The 21291-nt window shown below is 38.6% G+C and overlaps 1 protein-coding gene across 2 annotated transcripts in view; it reads left to right on the top strand.

Annotated features, from left to right (window-relative positions):
- tenm1 (teneurin transmembrane protein 1) overlaps positions 1-21291 on the top strand; it is a 176278-nt gene that overhangs the window by 12229 nt on the left and 142758 nt on the right. For both annotated transcript variants that reach the window (XM_049744686.2, XM_049744678.2), the window contains 2 exons: positions 7663-7935; positions 12415-12741. In XM_049744686.2, the coding sequence (XP_049600643.1) occupies positions 7719-7935; positions 12415-12741 (544 nt within the window). In that variant the 5' untranslated portion in view covers positions 7663-7718. The remainder of the gene's footprint in view (positions 1-7662; positions 7936-12414; positions 12742-21291) is intronic.

The raw sequence follows: 21291 nt of genomic DNA on the forward strand, positions 1-21291 counted from the left end.
ACACAATAGAGGCTGTACAGAACATAAGATGGGGGAGAGTGCAACATAAGTGAGAATGAGGTGAGAGAGAGCATGTAACCCAAGGGTGGCCAATTAATTTTCCAAAGGGGACACATGAAAAACTGGAACGGTTGTTGAGAGCAAGCATGGTAACCTCAACCATGTTCCATATTAATTCAATGCTTGAAACACATGAAATTGTCTTGTTTCAGTAAGACTTGTGTGGATAAAGCTATGAGATATAGTACTGTCTGCATATGTATCGAAGCGCGATACAAAAACGCGCACTGTAGGATATGGCCTTTGGTTGATTAGATCACTATTTTGCTGTGTGGGATATTGGGTTGGCTCCGTTGCAATTTCTATCATGTCATAGTTATGCCTTATGTCATTCTTAGGCATGACTAATCCATGTATGCTGAATCCAACTCTTGGACTAATTCAACACTAATTTAACAGTTGCATTAAGTATGTGTTGATTGGTCATGCCTAAAATAACTGGCGGCTGTGACTCAGCGGGTCATTTGGTAACTGGAGGTTTGGCAAATCGTATTCCGCTCTGTCTGAGTCATGTGTCGTTGTGTCCTTGGGCAAGACACACCTTGCCTCCAGTGCAACCAACACTGGTGTGTGCTTGGGTGCCAAAGTTTAGTGGTGGTCGGAGGACCGGAGGCGCACACTGAGAGCCAGGCTTTTGTCAGCCTTCCTCAGGAAAGCTGTGGCTACTTATGTATTTTACCACTACCAGAGTGTGAATGGGTAGGACGAATGCATCTACTGTGAGCGCTTAGTATATAGAAAAGCGTGACATGAATCAAACGGTTTCTTTATTTATTTAATCGATTACTCGACAACTAATTGATTCAACAAAGCCAGTCTGGATTTCAACATTTTTGCACATCTTCTTCAGACTTAGGATTTCTAGAGGTATTGTAAAATAACGCCGGTTGCTTAATAGTAAAGGTTTTCAAATCACCGTATTTTCCAGACTATAAGTTGCTACTTTTTGCACAAGCTTTGAACCCTGCGGCTTACAGTCCAGTGCGGTTTATCACAATTTTTATGATATTGTATGATTTGTACATATTTTCTTATATATGGAAATTAAACCTTAAAACACCTGCGGTTTATAGTCCAGTGTGGCTCCTAATTGTAGCTGGTGAAACTGTTGAAATGCATATTATTCGAACAAATAACCGATAATTGCCAACTTTTGGTTGAGGAAAATTGGGAGATGTTTTTTCCCATCTGTGTTTCGGCCCAAGGTTGGTCTGCCAGTTTGTGAAGTTTCTTGCCTTACATGAACCACACAAAGGATACGGAGGTGTTTCTCTGGCATTCAATAAATTACTCTGTTTACCATTTAGGAAAATAGAAAAAATAAGCAGCATTGTGTTATGAAATGAGTACCAGATTCAGCTAAATAATAAAGTTACATTGCAATGCATTGACAAGTGTGCACCACCACCTTTACATGCACTCAATAACACTTTTAAAATGTAACGCACTAGGTCAAAAAAATTGGCAGTATTCTGGTTTTTAAAGTCCATGTAAATACACGTAGAAACGTTTTTAAAATTCTGAATAACACCATCTGGCTTCAGCACAACAACTGCCAGGGCCGTCATTTCAACGGTTCTGAAACTTTGATGTGTCATTACATTACTGGCCTTTTGACTTCTATCTCTGTACATCATTTCCATGGTGTAATTTCATCATGTTAAAAACTAAAAAAAATATTTGTATTCCTTCGACTAGCCTGACCGTCAATTTAATGGCTCTATTCATTTCCATGTAAATCTGTTGCACTGCTGGGACGCTGCTCCTGGGTTACCATAGCATCCAGTGATTTCTGAGAAAAGCTGTGTGTCACCATAGTTCACCATGGTTCATAAAAAAGAAAGAAAAAATCTAAGTATTGATTCTCTGTTTGAGGAGTGATCGCCTGATGGCTTGACTAACAGTGAGTCAGAGAGAGCAGTCACTCCCCCCTTGGCCCAGAGTATATGTCGCATCACATTCCCCATAATATAAACTGCATACTGAGATTAGCTGGAGAAATGACTCTCTGTCATGTGTCAGAAAAAATGGCAACTATACAAATTCTGCTAGCCTTCTCTATGCAGAAAATAAAAGTGTTCCCAACATTACGACCAGAGTTAATGTTTTGAAAACTAGATGCTAGAGGTGTCAAAAAAGTTGTTATATATAGCGGAAATGTAAGTGCAAAGTTGGCAGCACTGAAGACACAAGTCATAGCTCTTGCTGACTTGTCCCATCTAAACCCATGCGTATTAAAACAAAAACACTGCTTTTACAATTAAAGCACCTTATATTTATATGATTTATTTTTACTGGGCTGGTCAGAGACTGTGGATGGAGCCTGTGGACTATACTTTACCCATGTCTGATGTGATCTGTACTGTAATGGAATCGAAGGAATGTTGTTTGAAAGAAAACAGAAGGAAACATTGCATATTAAACAAGAGCCAACATGTCAATCTATATATGTTCCCCTTCTGTGTGTATCCTGCACATGATGGTGAACAAGGCAGTTCACAGGGTGCGTGATACGATGCCTTCATTCGTGCATGTAAGTGTGTGACATACATGAAACAGGACAGAGAGCCTCTGAGGAGACAAACGGCAGTCAGTGCCTGCAGCAAGCTCAGAGCTCACGGGTAATGTATACTCACACCCCGCTGTACCAAAGAGAAGGTGACACCCGTCAATCCCATTCTGACAAAGCAGCAGAGATAATAGTGGGCTTTGATTTCCCACAACATGTCTTGCCAGTAGAAAGGAAAGGACTCAGGATTACACCTCATTGTGTAGTTCTGTGAGACAAAGATAATTATGACGCTGTGGGTCTGGTTTACTTAGATTTCACATAGCCACTGTGCATAATGTTGGTGGATGTGTAACTCGTGAGGCACTCAGATTGCAGCATGATGCGGCAATGTGTGTAAAAGTGATGCAGACAGCCTATTTACATAAGGTTTTTGTTTTAGCAAGCTATGATAACACTGCTCAAAAGCTAAATTTAATCAGTGATGGATTTATGTGTCCCCAAAGTTATTTTGACGCTGACTTAAAGAGAATCTTTATTTTATTTCTAGAGCGTCAGGTTTTTGAAATATGTGGCTTTTAAGTATGATCTATAATATCTTGTGCAATACAAATTTTTACCATGCATTCCAATTTATAAGCTATGACATTTCTGGAAAATAAAATCCATAAGTCTTAATTGATAAATCTTATTAAATATACTGCTATATTACATATGAGCTTATCACACTATATTTATTGTTATGAAAACCTGATGCATTAGAGAAAAACAAGGGCAATTTTGAATCAGTGAAAAAAAATCATCTAGAACATCTTACTTGCATCGCTGATTTAAAAAAAAAAAAAAAATGTAAATATTTTCTGACCAGTATTTTCACCAAGGCACATCTGGGAGAGCAACAAAAATGTGGTGACATTGGGTAACAGCTTCCATAAAACCAAACCTAATTTTTATTTAAGTAAAAATGATCTCTAAGACTTAATAAATAAAATTACAGCGCTCGTCAATTTTGTTACTTAGTTATATTCAAATGGTGGCCTTTAAATTATTGAGCATAGAGTTTTCTCGAGTTGTGTGAATGTCACAAGCAAAGCAATACAAAAATATTTTAGTAGCTCCAGCACACCTGCGACCCTTGTAAGGAAAAGCGGCTCAGAAAATGGATGGATGAACGGATGTGTCGGCAGCCAGTCTGGACGTGTGTACCACTCCTGATAAGACACTAAAACTTTGAAGGAGAGCATGCTTTATATTTTCTATAAAATAAATTCAATGAAAGCAATTTAATCAGAAAGGTGTGCTTACGGATAAATGTATCCTTTGAGTTCCATCAACAAAAAAGGGGAGTCTACTTGCTATTCTTCTGATTAGATGTGCCCAACCTTCCTTGTGTTGGTCGAGACACATGAATGTAGGCATATTTTGATGACCGCCAGAGAAGTGTAAAAACATTTAAAATGGACGATATAAATGAAGCTAAAATGACTAGCGTATAAACCTTAGCATGAGTGATTTGATGAATTTCCGCGACGAATTTAAAGGCATTTGATAATAAGAAATCGGGTTGTTTGATCTTTATGACTACATTTTTACAGTGTTACGCATAGATAGGATTGTTTTTGATTCGGAAAGGGTGAGCTTCGCAGAAGCACCTTATCCATACATGCAGTCCCTCACAAGTCAAAGTGTGGCCCGACACAGTAGTAGAATAAATGTTTGCTTTATTCTCTTTTCCATCAATTCATATAGCATCAAAATGACTCAGCCTAATATTTTCATCTGCATATTGCTTCTTTTTTAATAAAGTGTCAATAGACTACGATGTGTGTGGAGAATGCATGGTGACCCACTGACGTAAATTAACGTGACAGAGGACTCCTTCGATTCCCAGATTCTGGTCCGTGTATAACCAAGATTTAGGTGTACTTGTCTTTTAATGTCCGCTGTGGTCTGCTGGCACCATGTTTGAAGCGGAATCATTTCTCGCTTTCTTAGTTGTAGGTTTAAAAAGAAGTCCACTTCCATGGATATTCTTCACCAGTAAATATCTGCTGTATTTGCTGCCTGACACCACTTCTTTTGTTAACAATAAAAATGTTCTTTCAGTCTCTCTACACAAGTTTGATAGCTTTCTGGTAGCAACTAACAACTCATTGCGATGTTTGTTGTAACTAAATCTAACCATCAAGTGCAATATATCGTTTCACCGTCACGTGGCACTGGACTTAATGGCAGACTCTGAAACGGGTAAGAGAATAGGTGCTTTCGTTGACAAGAGAATGTGAGGTAAGCCAGATTTGGCCGGGAACGACCACATTTCAGGGTTGCTCTGTTTAGAGTGCGCATCTGGAACAAAAGGTGGAAGGGAAAATCCATTCATGCAAAGGCATTGTTATATGCTTTTGTTATCAAAAGGGGGACAAACAAGTAGGAATGATAGGAGAGTGCAGAGCTTTTAATAACGAAGCAAAGTTACAATAGCATCTCTAGGGGGGGTGAGAGTGTGTGTGGGATGAATGGGTAAAAGAGATTTGGCCCAATTTTTTACTTCAGTACTAGGTCATTTTTTGTGTGCACATAAGAGTTTGTCTAACTGAGAAGGGTGAGCATGAGAGCAAGTAAAATAATCTTTCAGGTGGAATGAAAACATTATTGTCTTGGTAGAAAGGTCAGCTGTATACTTGGATGGTATCAGGTTGGTGGTGATCACCCTTTGCTGCATATCTTCGAGGTATTGAGCAGGCGCACTCTAATGGCTTTGATATATGGACTACAGGACTCCCTGAAGAGGTCAATACCACGGCACTTTGTCTCTATGAGCAATGACCCTCTCAAGCTCCATTTAGAAGCTTTATATCTGCCGGAAATACTTCAGACTGGGCATAGTACCTGAAAGCTAATCAGTGGTGACTTTGCATTAGGGACGAGAGGTGCCATACCTCACCACATCCAGACAGTTTGGCAGATAGTTTTCTTTTAGGTATTCAATTGCAAATGCAATTTTAATACATTCATAAATACAGACATAAATACTTATTGTAATAGAGACGTTTGGAGAATAGCTCCTTTGGTAATGGGTGTCTGTCAGACCTCCTGTTCCTGTCCAGTGTCATGCTGCCAGTTTGTCATTCAAACATTTTATGGTTTATGAGGCAGGTAAGCCATCAGTAGTGCTAGGAAAATAATGGGTTACATGTGCACTGACTTATCGTTTTGTAAACCTTTTTATTTTAACCCACAGTGCCATCTCAAGGAGTTAGAAAACACGACAACTGATTCATGAAGCAGATTTTAAGCGCCATTTTCCAGTGGCAGCCAGCGGGAAAAAATATCGCCATTGCTTTGCCTGCTAATTAAAGTATACAGTGTTAATGATAATAATTAGGGCTAGGTGATTATGGAAAAAATAATAATCACAATCATTTTGATTCACTTTGAAAATGTCAATACTTCCTATTTGTTCGACTCCCAAAACTATATTACTCAAAACTATCATCACCTCTATGTCTTTATTACTGCACATTGTACACTTTATTATTGAACACTTTATTTAGTTTGTTACAAAATGACCTAAATATCATATCATCATCATTAACACCTTTGCTGCATTGCATCTTTACACACATTCAAACACACACTACAAAAAGGAGTCTCTCTCATCCTGTGATTGTATTTAATTTGACTTATTTTGTTCTATTTTACTTTTACAAGTCTAACGAACATCACCTCAATTATTTGCTGAGTCCTACTTTGGGCTTCAACTAACAATTCAATCAAATAATCTCGCGCTTATTTTGTCAATTAATCATCGAATCGGACAAAAGTAAATGGGTTGTAATTTCCAACCCTTTCATAACAGGACATTATTTCAAATTGGCAATGCAGTTAATACACAAGCGTAATTGTGTGTGAAGTTTGTGGTTTAGTTTGTATCATCTCAAAGTATATGTACATGTGTTGATCATCACTTTCCAAAGAAAAAGTGAAAATGATTTGCAAATAAGTGTTTTACTAAACAGATATACGTATAATAATCTGCTTTCATAGACAACTACAGAAGTGTCAGAATATTTACAATTGAGCGTCTGAAATTTCAAGGATTTGAACCATTTTTAATAAAAAAGCTCTCTAAACAATTAATTGATTCCATATATATATATATATATATATATATATATATATATATATATATATATATATATATATATATATATATATATATATATATATGAATAATTGTTAATCCATTAGTTGTTGATTTATGAATTAAGTTTTGCACCAATATATATTCCTTTTGGCAAAATTTAACAATTCCTGACAAATGATTTTTGTTGTTCTTATTCAAAAAGATGGCACAGAGTGGTTTGCTACTGTTTTGTAGCATACTGTAGATCAATTCATTTAAATAAAAATGCCACTGAAACTGATGAGACTGAAGCAAGTAATATCTAATCACATTTTCTAGCTTGCGAATCATTGTCCTCACAAATCATTTTTAGCGTTAAAAGCAAATTGCCAAAGATTTCAATGTCGTGGGAAGATGAACAAGACTAATTAAATGGAGCTGAAAGACGTCACTTAAGTTGATCCAAATGAGGAGAGGAATACTGGTTTGTAAGTGTTTTGACATTACATAATGAAATGGTGAGTGAGTCACTGGGTTTATTTAGAAAAGAGACACAGCAGCAGTGTTGATAAATCTGAAACCTGTCAATAGTTGTCTGTAGAAGACTGACAAACAAGAACACGTGAAGCTAAACTATAGCCCCTTATTCAAGTTTTCATCAAATGCCATCGGGCATAATAGCGGTTTGTTCGGAGTATATCGATTTGGAACTAACCTTTGGTGTGAAATATCAAAGAGGGCAAATACTGTTTATAAATGTCTAGTGTAATAGGAATGGGCAGATGCTGCAGTATTGTTCGGCAGTTTTCAGTAACTCACTTCCTGTTCTATTTTTTTTCTCCTACCTTGCCTATTCAATCCCTCCTTTCCTTTCATTTTCCTGCACCGGCTCATCCATTTTTTCCTCTCCATTGTCCTCTTCATTCGCTCACCTTTACCCAACCCTTCCCCATATCCCTCCCTCCAGACTCTCTATTCTGCATTGTGGCTGTGCTGAGTGATTAAGTGGATGCCCTTCAAGCCATGGAGGAGATGGACAGTAAACCCTACCAGCCGCTGTCTAAGGGCCGTCATGAAATGGAGATGTCCTACACCAGTTCATCTGATGAGAGTGAGGACGGTCACGCTCACCAACGCTCTTACACCTCCCGTGAAACCCTGCCTGACTACACACATGAGCTACGCCTCACGCTTGGATCACACCGTGAAAGACAGAACAACTACAGCCAAGCTCAGCCAGGTATTCTATGTGCTCAGGGCATGTTTACCTGTAAAAGTCCTCTCAGAAGCTGGATGTGAAAAGCAGTCAAAAAAACACACATATGGCACACGTGCGCGCACACACACACACACACACACGATTTTAAAAGGGCCTATGTGAATTACCCATCACAGTCTACAATGAACCAGAAGGACAGTTGGGGGCAACCAATTACCTCTTCTCCGCGGAGGTGATATTTCCCTCCCACAGCTAAACTGGGTCAGCCCCAAACCTCTTTGGCCTCACCTGGGGTGGAACACCACCCTTCATTACACACACAGACACAGACACACGTGAGGTAACGCTGACGCATACACACTGAGAAATTCTTCCCTGCTGGTGACAGGAGGAGAAATGGGCCAGTGCGTGCTGTGATGGATAGCCTTTATGCAGGTCATGTATGGTGTTAAGAGAGAAGCTGTACCTCATCAGGATTGTGCTGCTGTGCAGGGTTCACTGTGATCAATAGATGCACTCTCTGCCACCCTAGCGTCCTGCTTTTCTGCAAGACCATCCCACCAAGCTAACAAGCAGCATTAGCCAACCATAACCGTTACAACCATACGGACAAGCAATTTTATGTCTTAAATACCACCTACTATGAACTTTGTCATATTGCTCAACATGTAACCACCCACAGTGACCATCAGTCATCGCCGACGCGTGCCAGCATTTGCCTATATTAAGTTTCTCTAGCTTCCCATTATATTTAGAAAAAAAAAGAAAAATGACTTCGATGACGTTCATCACATCATATGGCAAGTTGCAAACGACACCCGAAAGCAACTTTTCAAATCTCAGTGAAGGCTGGTAGTATGAAGCACATCTGTTCATCTTTGGGCAACAGAGTTATATAAAGCATAGCTTGCCTAAGTAACCAACTGTTAAGGGGGGCATTGCCTCCAGTGACATTTTTAATGGATGACAGGGATCAGCCAATTCATCTTAATTCCCTATTCACATTTCCTTTCATATACGAGCCAGCCTTTCCTTTTTGTTCTGTTTTCTATTTCCTGATGTCACATACATGCTTTTTGTTAAAAATTAATTTAATACTACATCCCGGCAAGTCTGGCAACTGAGAAATATCCTTTACTTTGAGATGCTGAGGTCAGGCACAAAGGTACATAGTATATCGGATTCTTTGCCAGTAAATAAGGCTGCTGACCATAACCATTTCCCTTGTGTAATGTCAGCAGAACAAATAATCATCACTGTCCAATAAAAATCAGTTTTCCTTTTATTAGTTTTTAGATTTGATTAGTTTTTAGATTATTTGCCAGTTTCAGTCAATGTTTTCCATACCCAATTTAATTTCCGAGATCTTAACATAACCCTAGTAAATGAAAAATTCAGTTTACAAGGAGATAGATAGATAGATAGATAGATAGATAGATAGATAGATAGATAGATAGATAGATAGATAGATAGAACTATTCAATGCTATCTTACAGTGTACTGTACTTTTCAGATTTTTTTCTGACATTTCACTGACCGTAATGAAGCCTAATTGGGTCCAGAGCAATTCAATCAATAAATTACCCAAATAGAACCTGGCTAACAAAATAAAGTCAGCCAAAAGACCTAAAAAAGCTGCAAAAAATGCCATGATCCAAAGAAAAAGAGAACAGAGGAGAAATAAAGTGACATCAATCCATCTGGAAAGACTTGTAAAGACATTTCTAAAGCTTTTTGGACTCCAGTGAACCACGGTGAGATCCATTATCCACAAATGGAAAAAACATGGAACAATGGTGTCCCTTGCCAGGAGTGGGCGGCCTACAGAAATGACCCCAAGGGCACAGTGAGGACTCATCCAGGAGGTCAAAAAAGAAGTTAAAGAACCTAGGACAACATCTAAACACCCGGCTAATGTCGGTGTTCATGACTCAGCAAGTGAAAAGGGCATCCATGGCAGGCTTCCAACGTGAAAACCACAGATGAACAAAATCAACATAACGTCTCGTCTTTTTTAAATCGAATGAACAAATAAATAAATAAATAAATAAATAAATAAATAAATAAATAAATAAATAAATAAATAGGTATTACCAAGATTTTGTAAGAACATTCTATAAAATGGCGAGAGAGAAGTTGAACTTATTGCATGGTTAAAAAAAAAAAAACAGCATTTCAGGAAATTAATCATTAATGTAGTAACCCAGAATTCTGCTCTTTACCAGATAATCCGGAAGGTCAATTTGAAACCTCAAGCTTTAAGCACATGGATTCTGCAGTTAAATTCAGATTGATGACAAATGTATGTCTCATAAGGCACTCAGTGAAAATGCATCACGAAAACTACATTCGTGTATCATTATATTTAGTCATAACCTTTTCATTTGTGCGATTAACTGAGTTCACTGATTGGCTAGGAGACAACATAAACATAAATATTGCTCATGCGCTTATTGCTACATGTGTTAAATGACGCCAACACAGATGAGTGTGTCATGTTTAAACCTAGTTTGGCTTGCTTCATTTGAATTATGGCAGCTGGACAGCAAGATGGTGCTATTTAGAGAGGTTTAAGTGAGTGAATCAAACGTAATCAAGTGGAACAAGTCCTCCATAGATTCATTGTGGAAATTGGACTCTTGAACAAACAAAAGGTAAATGTGCTCATCTCAATTAGATGAAGGACTGAAGTTGAGTGAAAACGTCAGTGTTTTGGGGATACAACCAAATTATATACACATTTTATTTTCATCGAGTCCAGAGGAAATGACTGCTGACATAATTACGGCAACTTTTTATAACTGAGTTTAAAATCATAAGGGTTTAGCTTGTCTGTTGAAACAAGCAGTTGTTCTTTTTCTTGTCCAATTGCACACAGTTTATTCTAATCTAGACAATGACAATTGTTTTGCCCAGTTTAAATCCAGAAAGAAAACAAAGACTGCAAGACACAATGACCGTTATCCCAGTTGTCAATAGATCTACGTACAATGCTGGGTTTTGTATTGACACTCATCTGTGATTGTATCCCAACTGGGTTTTTATGTGCATATTTTGAATGTTTTTTGAAGCTCTTAATGTAGGTCATAATTTGTTTTTCCTCCTGCAATAGCGACTAATTATTAATCCCGCTCGTCCATTAGTTACAGCAACTATACTAATTGTGTTTTACACCAATGTAATTGCTCAGCAGCATACATGATCTAGGTGGCAGATACTGTGTCCATCTACGACTGGGCTGTCCAAACCCGGTCCTGGAGGGCCGCTGTCCTGCATGTTTTACATTTTCCCCTTGTCCAACACACCTTATTCAAATGTTTAACATTGAGGTTGACATGCAAAACAGGCAAGAGAGCCGCCCTCACGGACCAGAGTTGGAGTTGCCTGATGTAGGACTAAATATTTATTACATAAACTAAACTGAAGTAGGAAATAATAATTTCGTCTACATGGTTTCAATATAATCCTTGTGGATTTCAATTCATGCCACCGTTTATTTCAAATTACATGGACTCCATTACTGCCACACGTAAATTATATAGCAATCACCAAAGCAGCTAAAGAAGAAAATTTATTCAGCTGGATCAAAATTGTTCTTTTTCAAAAAAAAAGGAAATCTCAATTGAATTGAATTGAAGTGTAACCGGAGGACTAACACAGTTTATCTTATGTTCTCAGATAACAGGTTGATTCTTTGGATTGGAGGGCGTTCTATTACCTGAAAGCATTCGAGGCTCAATTTTTCCCTCGGTCTGAGTCAATATTAATAAGGTTTGATCTTTATCTGATCTCTCACCCCACCAAGGAGAATATAGATGAGATCAGTGCTCCGTTTGAGCAGCAGTTCAATACATCTCAAGTTCAATAACACACATCAGGTAGTCAGAACAGAATATGGCTGCATTGCAAATGTTTCAAGGAAATGAAGGTTGGCATTTTGGCCACTGAAACTCAAAATTATGATATAATGACCCGCCTTCCTTTGAATTTTCAATTGTGTATGCATAGCAAATAGGCATGGAGGCAGTTCATTAAAAACATGAGTGGGGTCAGACATTGACCACACACAATCCTAAAAGATCATCAATGAAATTAATTAATCAATGCATTATGCTTGTATTTAGAAAAAAAAACATTCAGACACCGGTTGGCAAATAAAAGAAATACAAATGAACGGAAGTTTCCTATTTGCAATAGTTTTGTCCTTGAGTCTGCTAGACTTTCTTCATGATTTTGGAATAGTTTTATGTCACTTTTTTTTTTCAGAACTAACCACAAATATTATCATGAGCCCGGACTAGCCCTTGAGTAATTGAATAAGGCATGTTCCTCCTAAACTTTGCTCTGTATTATCTAGATCTATTCTCCTTTATTATTATAAGGGAGGTATGTTCTCCAATGCTTGCTTTGTTTGTTTGCTGAAGTAGAAAACAAACACACCCCAGCCTCTAGTTTTTTTGTCTTCAGGCTCTCAATATGTCTCCCGTCTTTCTTCTTCAGATTTAGATTTCTGCAACGCTGTTCAGATGAGGAGTCCAGAATTTGTCCACCAACAGCAGCAACAGAACCATCATCGTCAAGAAGAAGAAGAGGAGGAAACATTATGCACTGGTCCCACCGCTCACATCCACAGCCGCGGCTACTCCCTGGGCGTAGGTTCAGATGTGGACACTGAGCCGGAAGTGGAACCATCACCCGCTCATGGCCTGCAGCACATGTGGATGCGTGGCTTGAAGTCTGAGCAGAGCTCCTGCCTGACAAGCCGCGCCAACTCTGCCCTGTCTCTCACCGACACCGAGCATGACAGGAAATCTGAGCCCGATAATGGTGAGTGATAAAACCTCTTTTCACAGTCCATAAGGAGCTTGTCCATCAAAGCCAGAGGAAATAGAAAATTTTGCATAGTATAGTGCACCTTGATGGTGCATTACTGCGCATGTAAGTACCGTGCAGCACATTCTGAAATCCAGCAACTTCTGTAATTTCCTCCAAAATTGCATTTTCAATATACCATCACATTTCGTACTGAATAGAATATAAATCAATTTTAGAACAATATAAAAAAACATCAAACAATTTTCATGGCTTAAGTCACTGCCTTAAACGATTATAGAACTCAAACTCTGTTTTCAGACTATTGCTTATTACTCAAATTCTTCTTTCTTTGAAGTTGCCTCTTTTATGTGTTCACATACTGAGTTTTTGATATTAGTCATTCAGCCTCAGCTTGCACCATAAACCAGTTGGGGTATATATACTGTAATAATGAAAACCCACGTCATATGATTTGGGGAGGATTGGATAGCCATTGAAAGCTGAAGAAGATTTAGCTAAAGTTTTTTTTTTAGGACGATTAATCATTGGAGTAGGTATCTTCAGTAAGTGGTGAGTGTCGGTTGCTGGCATTCGTCTCAGAGGGAGGGCTTTATCCTGGAAGGAGAGAGACATTGTGAGGTTAAGGTAAAGAAATGAGCCCAACTGGAAAGGGGTTTGGGATTGAGCCAGCTATCTGTCTTGCACTGGCGGGCTTGGCTCCCTGCAGATGGAGAGTTAGTTAGAGATGCGCACAAACAAAGACAGAGCTCTCCAACACCCCCCCCAAGGGCACTGTCTGTTTATGTGCTGCAAAAAAAGTAGAACGTATTCAGAAGCTGCAGATATCATAAAGGGGGTGAGAATGATGAAGAGAAGGGAAAAAGGTAGAGACAGTGTGAACAAAAATGCTAATGAGTGAATACAAATAGTAATGTATATATAATTAGAATGCGTATAAAACAGAATGAAGATTTGATGGAAAAACAGGTTCAGCAAAGAGGGCTGAAGTGGAGTGGAATAAGACAAAAATTATGTAGGAACAGCTTTAGGGTGTGCTTCTTTTTGTTTGGGATGCACCCAGGGGTGTACTTTAATGACAGCCTGATTGGAAATGGAGTCGGCCTAATGCAAAATCACACAGCGGAAGGGGAGCGAATGAGAGGGAGGGAGTGGAAGTGCTTGGAGCATTACACGGTAATCAATTTGTGATGGCTGTGTGCATATGGACCAAAATAATTATCATTTAGGATGAGACCCTCCATCTTACGGGGTCAAAAGCAAGGAGGAAGATAGACAGGCATGCAAAAGAGAACAGCAATTACGGATGGAGGTGGCACAGGTGAGACGAGAGGATTTACATGTTCAAAGCAATTGGCTTAACTACTGCCATGCACCATGAAAGCTAGTTTATGTGTGGATTTTATGAGTTATATGAAGGACTAAATGTCCAGTGGCTTTCTGAACCTGACATATTCTAGCTCTTCTATTTCTTTTGACTCGCACTTCACCACTCTCTTGAACTGCCGCTATCTGTTACTTGGCAACCTTTATTCCTCTGCTCTCATTTATTCTCATCCACTTCCTGTCCATCCCACTGTGACACGTGGCCAGGTGTGTCCATGCGTGGCATCCTCTAATAGGAAATACATTATGGATGTCACACTTCTCGCCACAACAAAGTCGAATACTCCTGTCCGCTCACGTCGATAATAACAGTAAGAGCCATGAAAAAAAAAACAAAAAACAAAAAACATTTAGCTGGAAATAGGGTGGAATCAAAAAGCTTACATTGTTCCCTAAACGAAAGTATATTTTAAATCAGAAAGACCTTGCACTTCCTTTGTTTTCAAAGCACATCCTCTTCTATTCATGATGTCCGCTTAAAACTAGCAGGAATCCATTTGGTCCTCGTCTGATTGAAGGTAGCAAGTCCGTTTTGTCAATGTATGTTTTATTGGTGTCTTATGAGGGAAATAGAAAGAAAAAAAGACTACATTTTAAAAGTCAATACATACCTGCCTGTGTTGTATGTATAAATCATTTATAAAAAAGTGTTTGAGTCCGTATGCGTGTGTGTGTGTGTCCATGTGGCTGCGTGTGTGCTTTGAGGAGTTGTACTGTATGTCCGAGTGTGACAGTTCCCTTGAAGATGGCTGAAGGCATTTCAGAGCATCAGTCAAGCCTGCTGACAAACTCGTAAAAATATCAACCTCTCCATATTGATGACAGAGTGCAATGTTAGAGTAGAGGAGATTGGCAGTACAAAAGACAAAATAAGGTTCAGCTGAAGTTTACCACTGACACTCTTACAGGCACATGCGCACGGCACGTGCGGTGTTATGACCAGAGGAAAGAAAGCCTAAAGGCCTTATTGTTGAACCAGATTTGGGTGAGAACAATCAACAACAACATCTGTTCAGATCACAATGAAATCTTTTGGAAAGGGCACTCATTGCAATTTATTTATATACATACATAGTACATATATATTTTAAAAAATATACATATATATATACGTACGTATATACAGGCAAAATGATCTGACACATTTGTATGTTTAATTAAATGCAAATAAATTAAAGAAACAAAATATTTTTTATTTACGAAAAGTACATATAATGCCATTTTGTTTCGTTTCATTTCATTTTCGTTTCGTTTTCGAATAATAATGCACGCGCGCGCACGCACGCACGCACACGCACACCCGCACACACATTTTTAGTGCTATCAAGCGATTAGAAAAAATAATCTAAATAATTACTGCTAATTACTTACTAATTCAGATTTGTAATTAGCTAATCTAATTAATCGCATCTTAATCCCATATCTGATAAAGGTCCCCAAGTAAAGATTTTAAATTCTTGGACATTACAAAATTGTAGTGCATGTCTGATCAGTTGCATATACCAAGAAAAGAAGATTTGAAATCCACATTTTTGTTGTTGAAGTGTGCATGATAAATAAAATTTAAAAGAAAAAAGGAGCACATCATCAAACTAACGAGGCCATGCACATTATTAAAAAAATGCAATACAAAAAAAGTTACATAAAATATAAAGCTGACTTAATAGAGCAATTCAAAATTCAAAAAGGATTTAGCCCATTCCCAGCAACATATGTATTTTTCATACAACATACATTACTGACCAGTACGTCTCCCATCTTAATCTGGGTCTGCCTTCATCCACAGTCAGATACTGCTGCAGACCCAACTCTTCCTGAATTAGACACAACTACAGTGTCTGCAGAAAGTAATGAAAACACAAATAGCACAGAACACAAAAGAAAAAAAGAAGAAATTACTTTCATCTCTAAAAGACAAATTAATGGGGAAAAACTACTACTTGCACCCTGCAGTACTTGTCATGTGTTGTCAGTGAAAGTTAAGTGAGATAGTTTAGGAGGAAAATGATGTGGGGGATCATTTAGATTTGATACTAGTGGATTGAAATCCTGAGATGTGGAAGAACACATGACTCTGAAATGTTGGTTACATCACTCCCAAAATGAAATGCGAATTAAGTGACCAGTTTTTCTGTTTTTCATTTCAAGCCCAATGTCTATTTTTATGAATTCAACTTTGTTCTCATCTTTTTCCACTAACATCCTGGTGTGGTGCAGACTACATCCTGGCATTAACACACTGTTCTTTTTATGCTTCTTCCTCTGAGAAGTGAGATTAGAAGACTCCTGCAAATCCCATCAAATTAAAGGATCTCTCAAATAGCAATGCAATTATCTTGGTTCGCGTAAGCACTTAATTCCGCTTTCACCTCCATTATTTTTCTTTTCAAATTTGACTTCTCATATTTGTTGATTCTTGATATATTATGGTGTTCCATCTCCGACTGAGATTTCAGGTAATGGTTGGAGGAAAATGGTTTTTGAAATTGCTTCAACTATTTAGTATTCCCAAGTTGGCAATCACATCAAATCGAGGCAGTAGCATTCAAACCATGCTTTATTTTGACATATTTCAATTTATGTTGTTTGTGTCACCTGGTAGAGAGATGACAAATGACAATTTAGAAAACTACTTTTTTTGTGCAAAATTCCAGAACAATCACATTTATTGTAGTCCTCACTGGAGACATGAGATCGAACTTTGTTGAAATACATTACAAGGGAATTTATCTTAATTGCGTCTTACTTTCGCCATGTGTTCTGATTGAACCTGGTGATTTCCTAATCCATATTCACTAAAATCAAGAACAAAAACAACACCAAACAAACAGCTCACCCAGTTCAAGATCAGCGGCTCAGCTAACTTTGGGAGAAAGGCAGACGACACAGTCTCCAATGTGTCACCAGTTATTCATAAGACACATGCAGAGACAGACAGCCTTTAATTTAAGAACAGTCGAAGAAAATCAAATGCACCTCAACTGTCAAAAACTTGTCTTTAGGCTGTACATACTGCACATAATGATGTATAGCCTGTGAACAAACGTTGATCTTAAATGCCCCATTATTTAAAGGTATAGGTCTTGGTCAAGGAGACAAATAATATACTGTATATATTGTAGCTACAGTAAGTATGTGAATACCCTACACGCTTGAAACAGTTACCGTATTTTCTGGACTATAAGTCGCTCCAGAGTATAAGTCGCACCAGCCATAAAATGCATGATATAGAAGAAAAAGACATATAAGTCACACTGTATAAGGCACATTTTTGGGGGAAATATTTTTGATAAAATCCAACACCAAGAACAGACATGTCATCTTGAAAGGCAATTTAAAATAAAAATAGAATAGGCAACAACAGGTTAAAGGTACGGTATGCTAACGTTACATAAACACACAAACAAGAAACTGAGAACGTGCCTGACGTAACATAGAGAGTTATTCAAATAACTATAGCATAATTAACATGCTAACAAGTTTATTGAACCATCTGTGTCACTCCAAATCATTAAATCCCACCAAATCTTCATCCTCTGTTACGTTACTTATAAACAACTCTGCTAACCCCGAAAGTTGAAGATGCAGTGCTTTCTTATTCTATGTGGCTTACGTCAGACTCATCGTCAGTTGCAGTTCCAATTATTCCACAGGCCTAGAGCGCCCTCATGCAGTTTAGTGTGAAAATAACATGTGAAATGATATAACGTGTTAATAATTTCACACATAAGTCAAATGAATGAAATCCCTCTAATGCTGCGGGAACTTTCCTCAGATGATGGCGCATGTTATTAGACGGTTGTGATTGCACAAACAGTAGTAAAACCCAAATAGAACATTTGAACTTCATTTAGGGTTGAATTAATTAAATTAGGTGTAGATTGTTGAAGCACTTTAAATAGTGGCAGATGAGTGCTGAGTCCCATTTAAAATGGGTTTGATTGTCTGAATGTTTGGTTAATTCTGAAAACAGCGACATCTGCAGTTCTAAAAAGATGTGCACACACATCAGTGTGTTACATCATCCTATTTGTTTATTTGTATTTCCCCTATCAAAGAGTTTGTCATTTATTTTTCCAAATCAGTTCTCCAGGTCATATCTATCTATCTTGTATTTCCCCAATCAAAGAGTCATTTATTTTTCCAAATCAGTTCTCCAGGTCATATCTATCTATCTATCTATCTATCTATCTATCTATCTATCTATCTATCTATCTATCTATCTATCTATCTATCTATCTATCTATCTATCTATCTATCTATCTATCTATCTATCTATCTATCTATCTATCTATCTATCTATCTATCTATCTATCTATCTATCTATCTATCTATCTATCTATCTATCTATCTATCTATCTATCTATCTATCTATCTATCTATCTATCTATCTATCTATCTATCTATCTATCTATCTATCTATCTATCTATATCTATCTATCTACCTCTTTTAAAACATAATTGTATTACCTCAACTTTAATTCTCAAACATGAAAGAGATGTTTCCCATCTTGATGCTCAGGAAACTGTCTGTTAATTTTTTTTTTTCTTAGTTCATATTGTAGCTGTTTGTCTTTGTCAAGGGTAAAGGAAAAACAAATAATTCAATGGTTGCTTACAGTGCCATACAGTATGTCAAAAAGGGTTGTCATATCCTTAATAAGCATGGTCAGTTTTTTTCTTCCCATCATCTCTCTTTTTTCTATACTGTCTACGAGTTGCTGGAGGTTAGGCACAGAAGACACAAACAAAAGAGCCCGAGTGGAAGGGGAAAGAACTAAACACAACCGGCCTAACCCCATTAATCAACAAGCATACGGCTTAAAGATAGCATACAAAGATGATAAAATGTTTGTTGGTGAGCAAATGTTAGACAAATGTTCCGACCAAATGAATTCTTTAGTTAGTAGTCAGATTATGTGATAGTGTTTGGTGAAAAAAGACGAGACTTTACGCAGTATGTCAGCAGGGAATCTGATGTTCCCGATTTCACTTCTTCATGGCACAATTCTGAGAATTATTCAGACTACAGACTTCTAATTAGCCAGAGAGGGAATTACAAATATTTCATGTAAGCACTCTTATCCGGCAATGTCAGATAAGTCTCGTTAAGCAGTGTGAATGAGAAGGATTTTATGGCTTTCTCCTTCTGATGTTTGAAGACAGAAATCTTCCTTTGGCATTACTGCGGTCGTGATAGCCTTCTTGAGTTGTGAATCTGCAATGCCCTCGGAGATAAAGACATCTGCAGATGTGCCAATCAAACCGCACAAGCATGCATGCAGACATGCTCCTGTTCCACCCGGCATAACTTTCCGAGTGTGATTGCGTGCATCTGTGCCTATGTGAGTGGCAGTCTAAGTGGCAACAGCAGACAAACGGCCACATGCTCAACCTCGCTTTTTGCCTCCCCAAGGCCCTGGGGGGGTTGCAGTAATGGATTTGTCTATTAGCTCGTAAAGAACATTGCTCAGTGCCATATCGATCATCTGAGCTGTAACGTTTAGGGTCTTTAAGTTGTAGAGTTGATCTAGTGGTACACAGACTCCCCTGGCTATTTTACTAGAGTGAGAGATGATCAACTTAACCCCGGTGCCATGCTTGGCCAGAGGAAACACTATAAACCCGTCCACTGGAGCCAGAAACCGTTTTTATTGAACCTGCCGATCGGGCATCCATAAGAAGCTGCCGAGCTTCCGTGGATCAGCCATATGTTTGATTCTAGCAGAGTTTTGATGGTTTGCTCCTTTAATGGTGGTCTCATCACATCGTTAGCCGTGTTGACAAGCTGTCCCAGATATGGACAAACCCCCGTTTTCCTAATGATGGACCTTAACAGTCCACTGGTCCGAAGGAAGGATTACTGGACTGCACAGCCGCTTGATGGGCATTGCTTGGCTTTTGTGTTCATGTGTGAGAAGAGGACAGAGTCTTTTTGGTATCTATCTATCCCCCCCCTCCCCTTGCCATCCCTGCGTGTGAGTGTGTGAATTCAAACACCCTACTCCATTATCATCTTGCTGCCATGGCAACAGTCATTGAATCAGAACATCAGTCGCAGCTTTCATTTCATGCTATCCACTGCCTGCCTATAGGCTGCCTGTATACATAAACAGAGCTCGGCCACCATGCTTTCCAATTTAATAAGCGGTCATATAGCTAAAGCTCTACAATCACCTACACAGTGGAGGAGGTGAAAGCCGAGCTGTTTTTAAATAAACAATGGCATAAGCGAGCCTTGATCTGTTTTTAGCTTCAAGCACTTTTAGCATATTTTAATATAAGCAGGGAGCAGGGTGAGTGGCACATGAAAACGCTGAAAGCCAAAAGGAACAATAGCTCCGTCAGAGATTAGAGCAAGCCAGAGTGGTTTACAGTGAACTGGAGAGACTGACTGGGGGTGGACGACACATAGGTACATGTATGGTCACACACGCATGCTCTCAGAAACCCACACACTGCTGAAGGGGGCTATGTGTGTGATGGCATTGGAGGTGTGTGTTTTGAAGAGGCATTAAAAACGTTATGATGACCTTACTAGACTGAAAAAGAAATGGCATTCAGGATGGAAAATTAAATAGAGTAATTTCCATCCCCTTTTTTTGTTCAGCTGACATGCCTTAAGAAAACACAGCAGTTTCTATGAAAGAACAGATGATAAAATGGCAAAAAGAAGAGAAAATAAATCATAGGACTTTTTCATCTCACAAAACATTGTGATTGGATGGAATTTTTGCCGGGAAAAAGGTTGTCTCCTGCTTTATTTTTACTCTGCTAATCATAGTTATCATACAGGCCAGCGTGAATATGTATTGCTTGTCTTGGCAGGTCCACCATGGCTAGAAATCTGGGTGGATGGATTTACAAGATGAATAAAGTTAAAGTCCCAATGATCATCGTCACACACACATCTGGGTGTGGTGAAATTTGTCCTCTGCATTTAACCCATCCCCATGTGATTTTGATCCATCCCCTGGGGGAGAGGGGAGCAGTGAGCAGCAGCGGTGCCGCGCTCGGGAATCATTTGGTGATCTAACCCCCCAATTCCAACCCTTAATGCTGAGTGCCAAGCAGGGAGGCAATGGGTCCCATTTTTATAGTCTTTGGTATGACCCGGCCGGGGTTGGAACCCACAACCTTCCAGTCTCAGGGCGGACA

The sequence above is a fragment of the Syngnathus scovelli genome, chromosome 1 (genome assembly GCF_024217435.2).
Source record: "Syngnathus scovelli strain Florida chromosome 1, RoL_Ssco_1.2, whole genome shotgun sequence".
Taxonomy (NCBI): domain Eukaryota; kingdom Metazoa; phylum Chordata; class Actinopteri; order Syngnathiformes; family Syngnathidae; genus Syngnathus; species Syngnathus scovelli.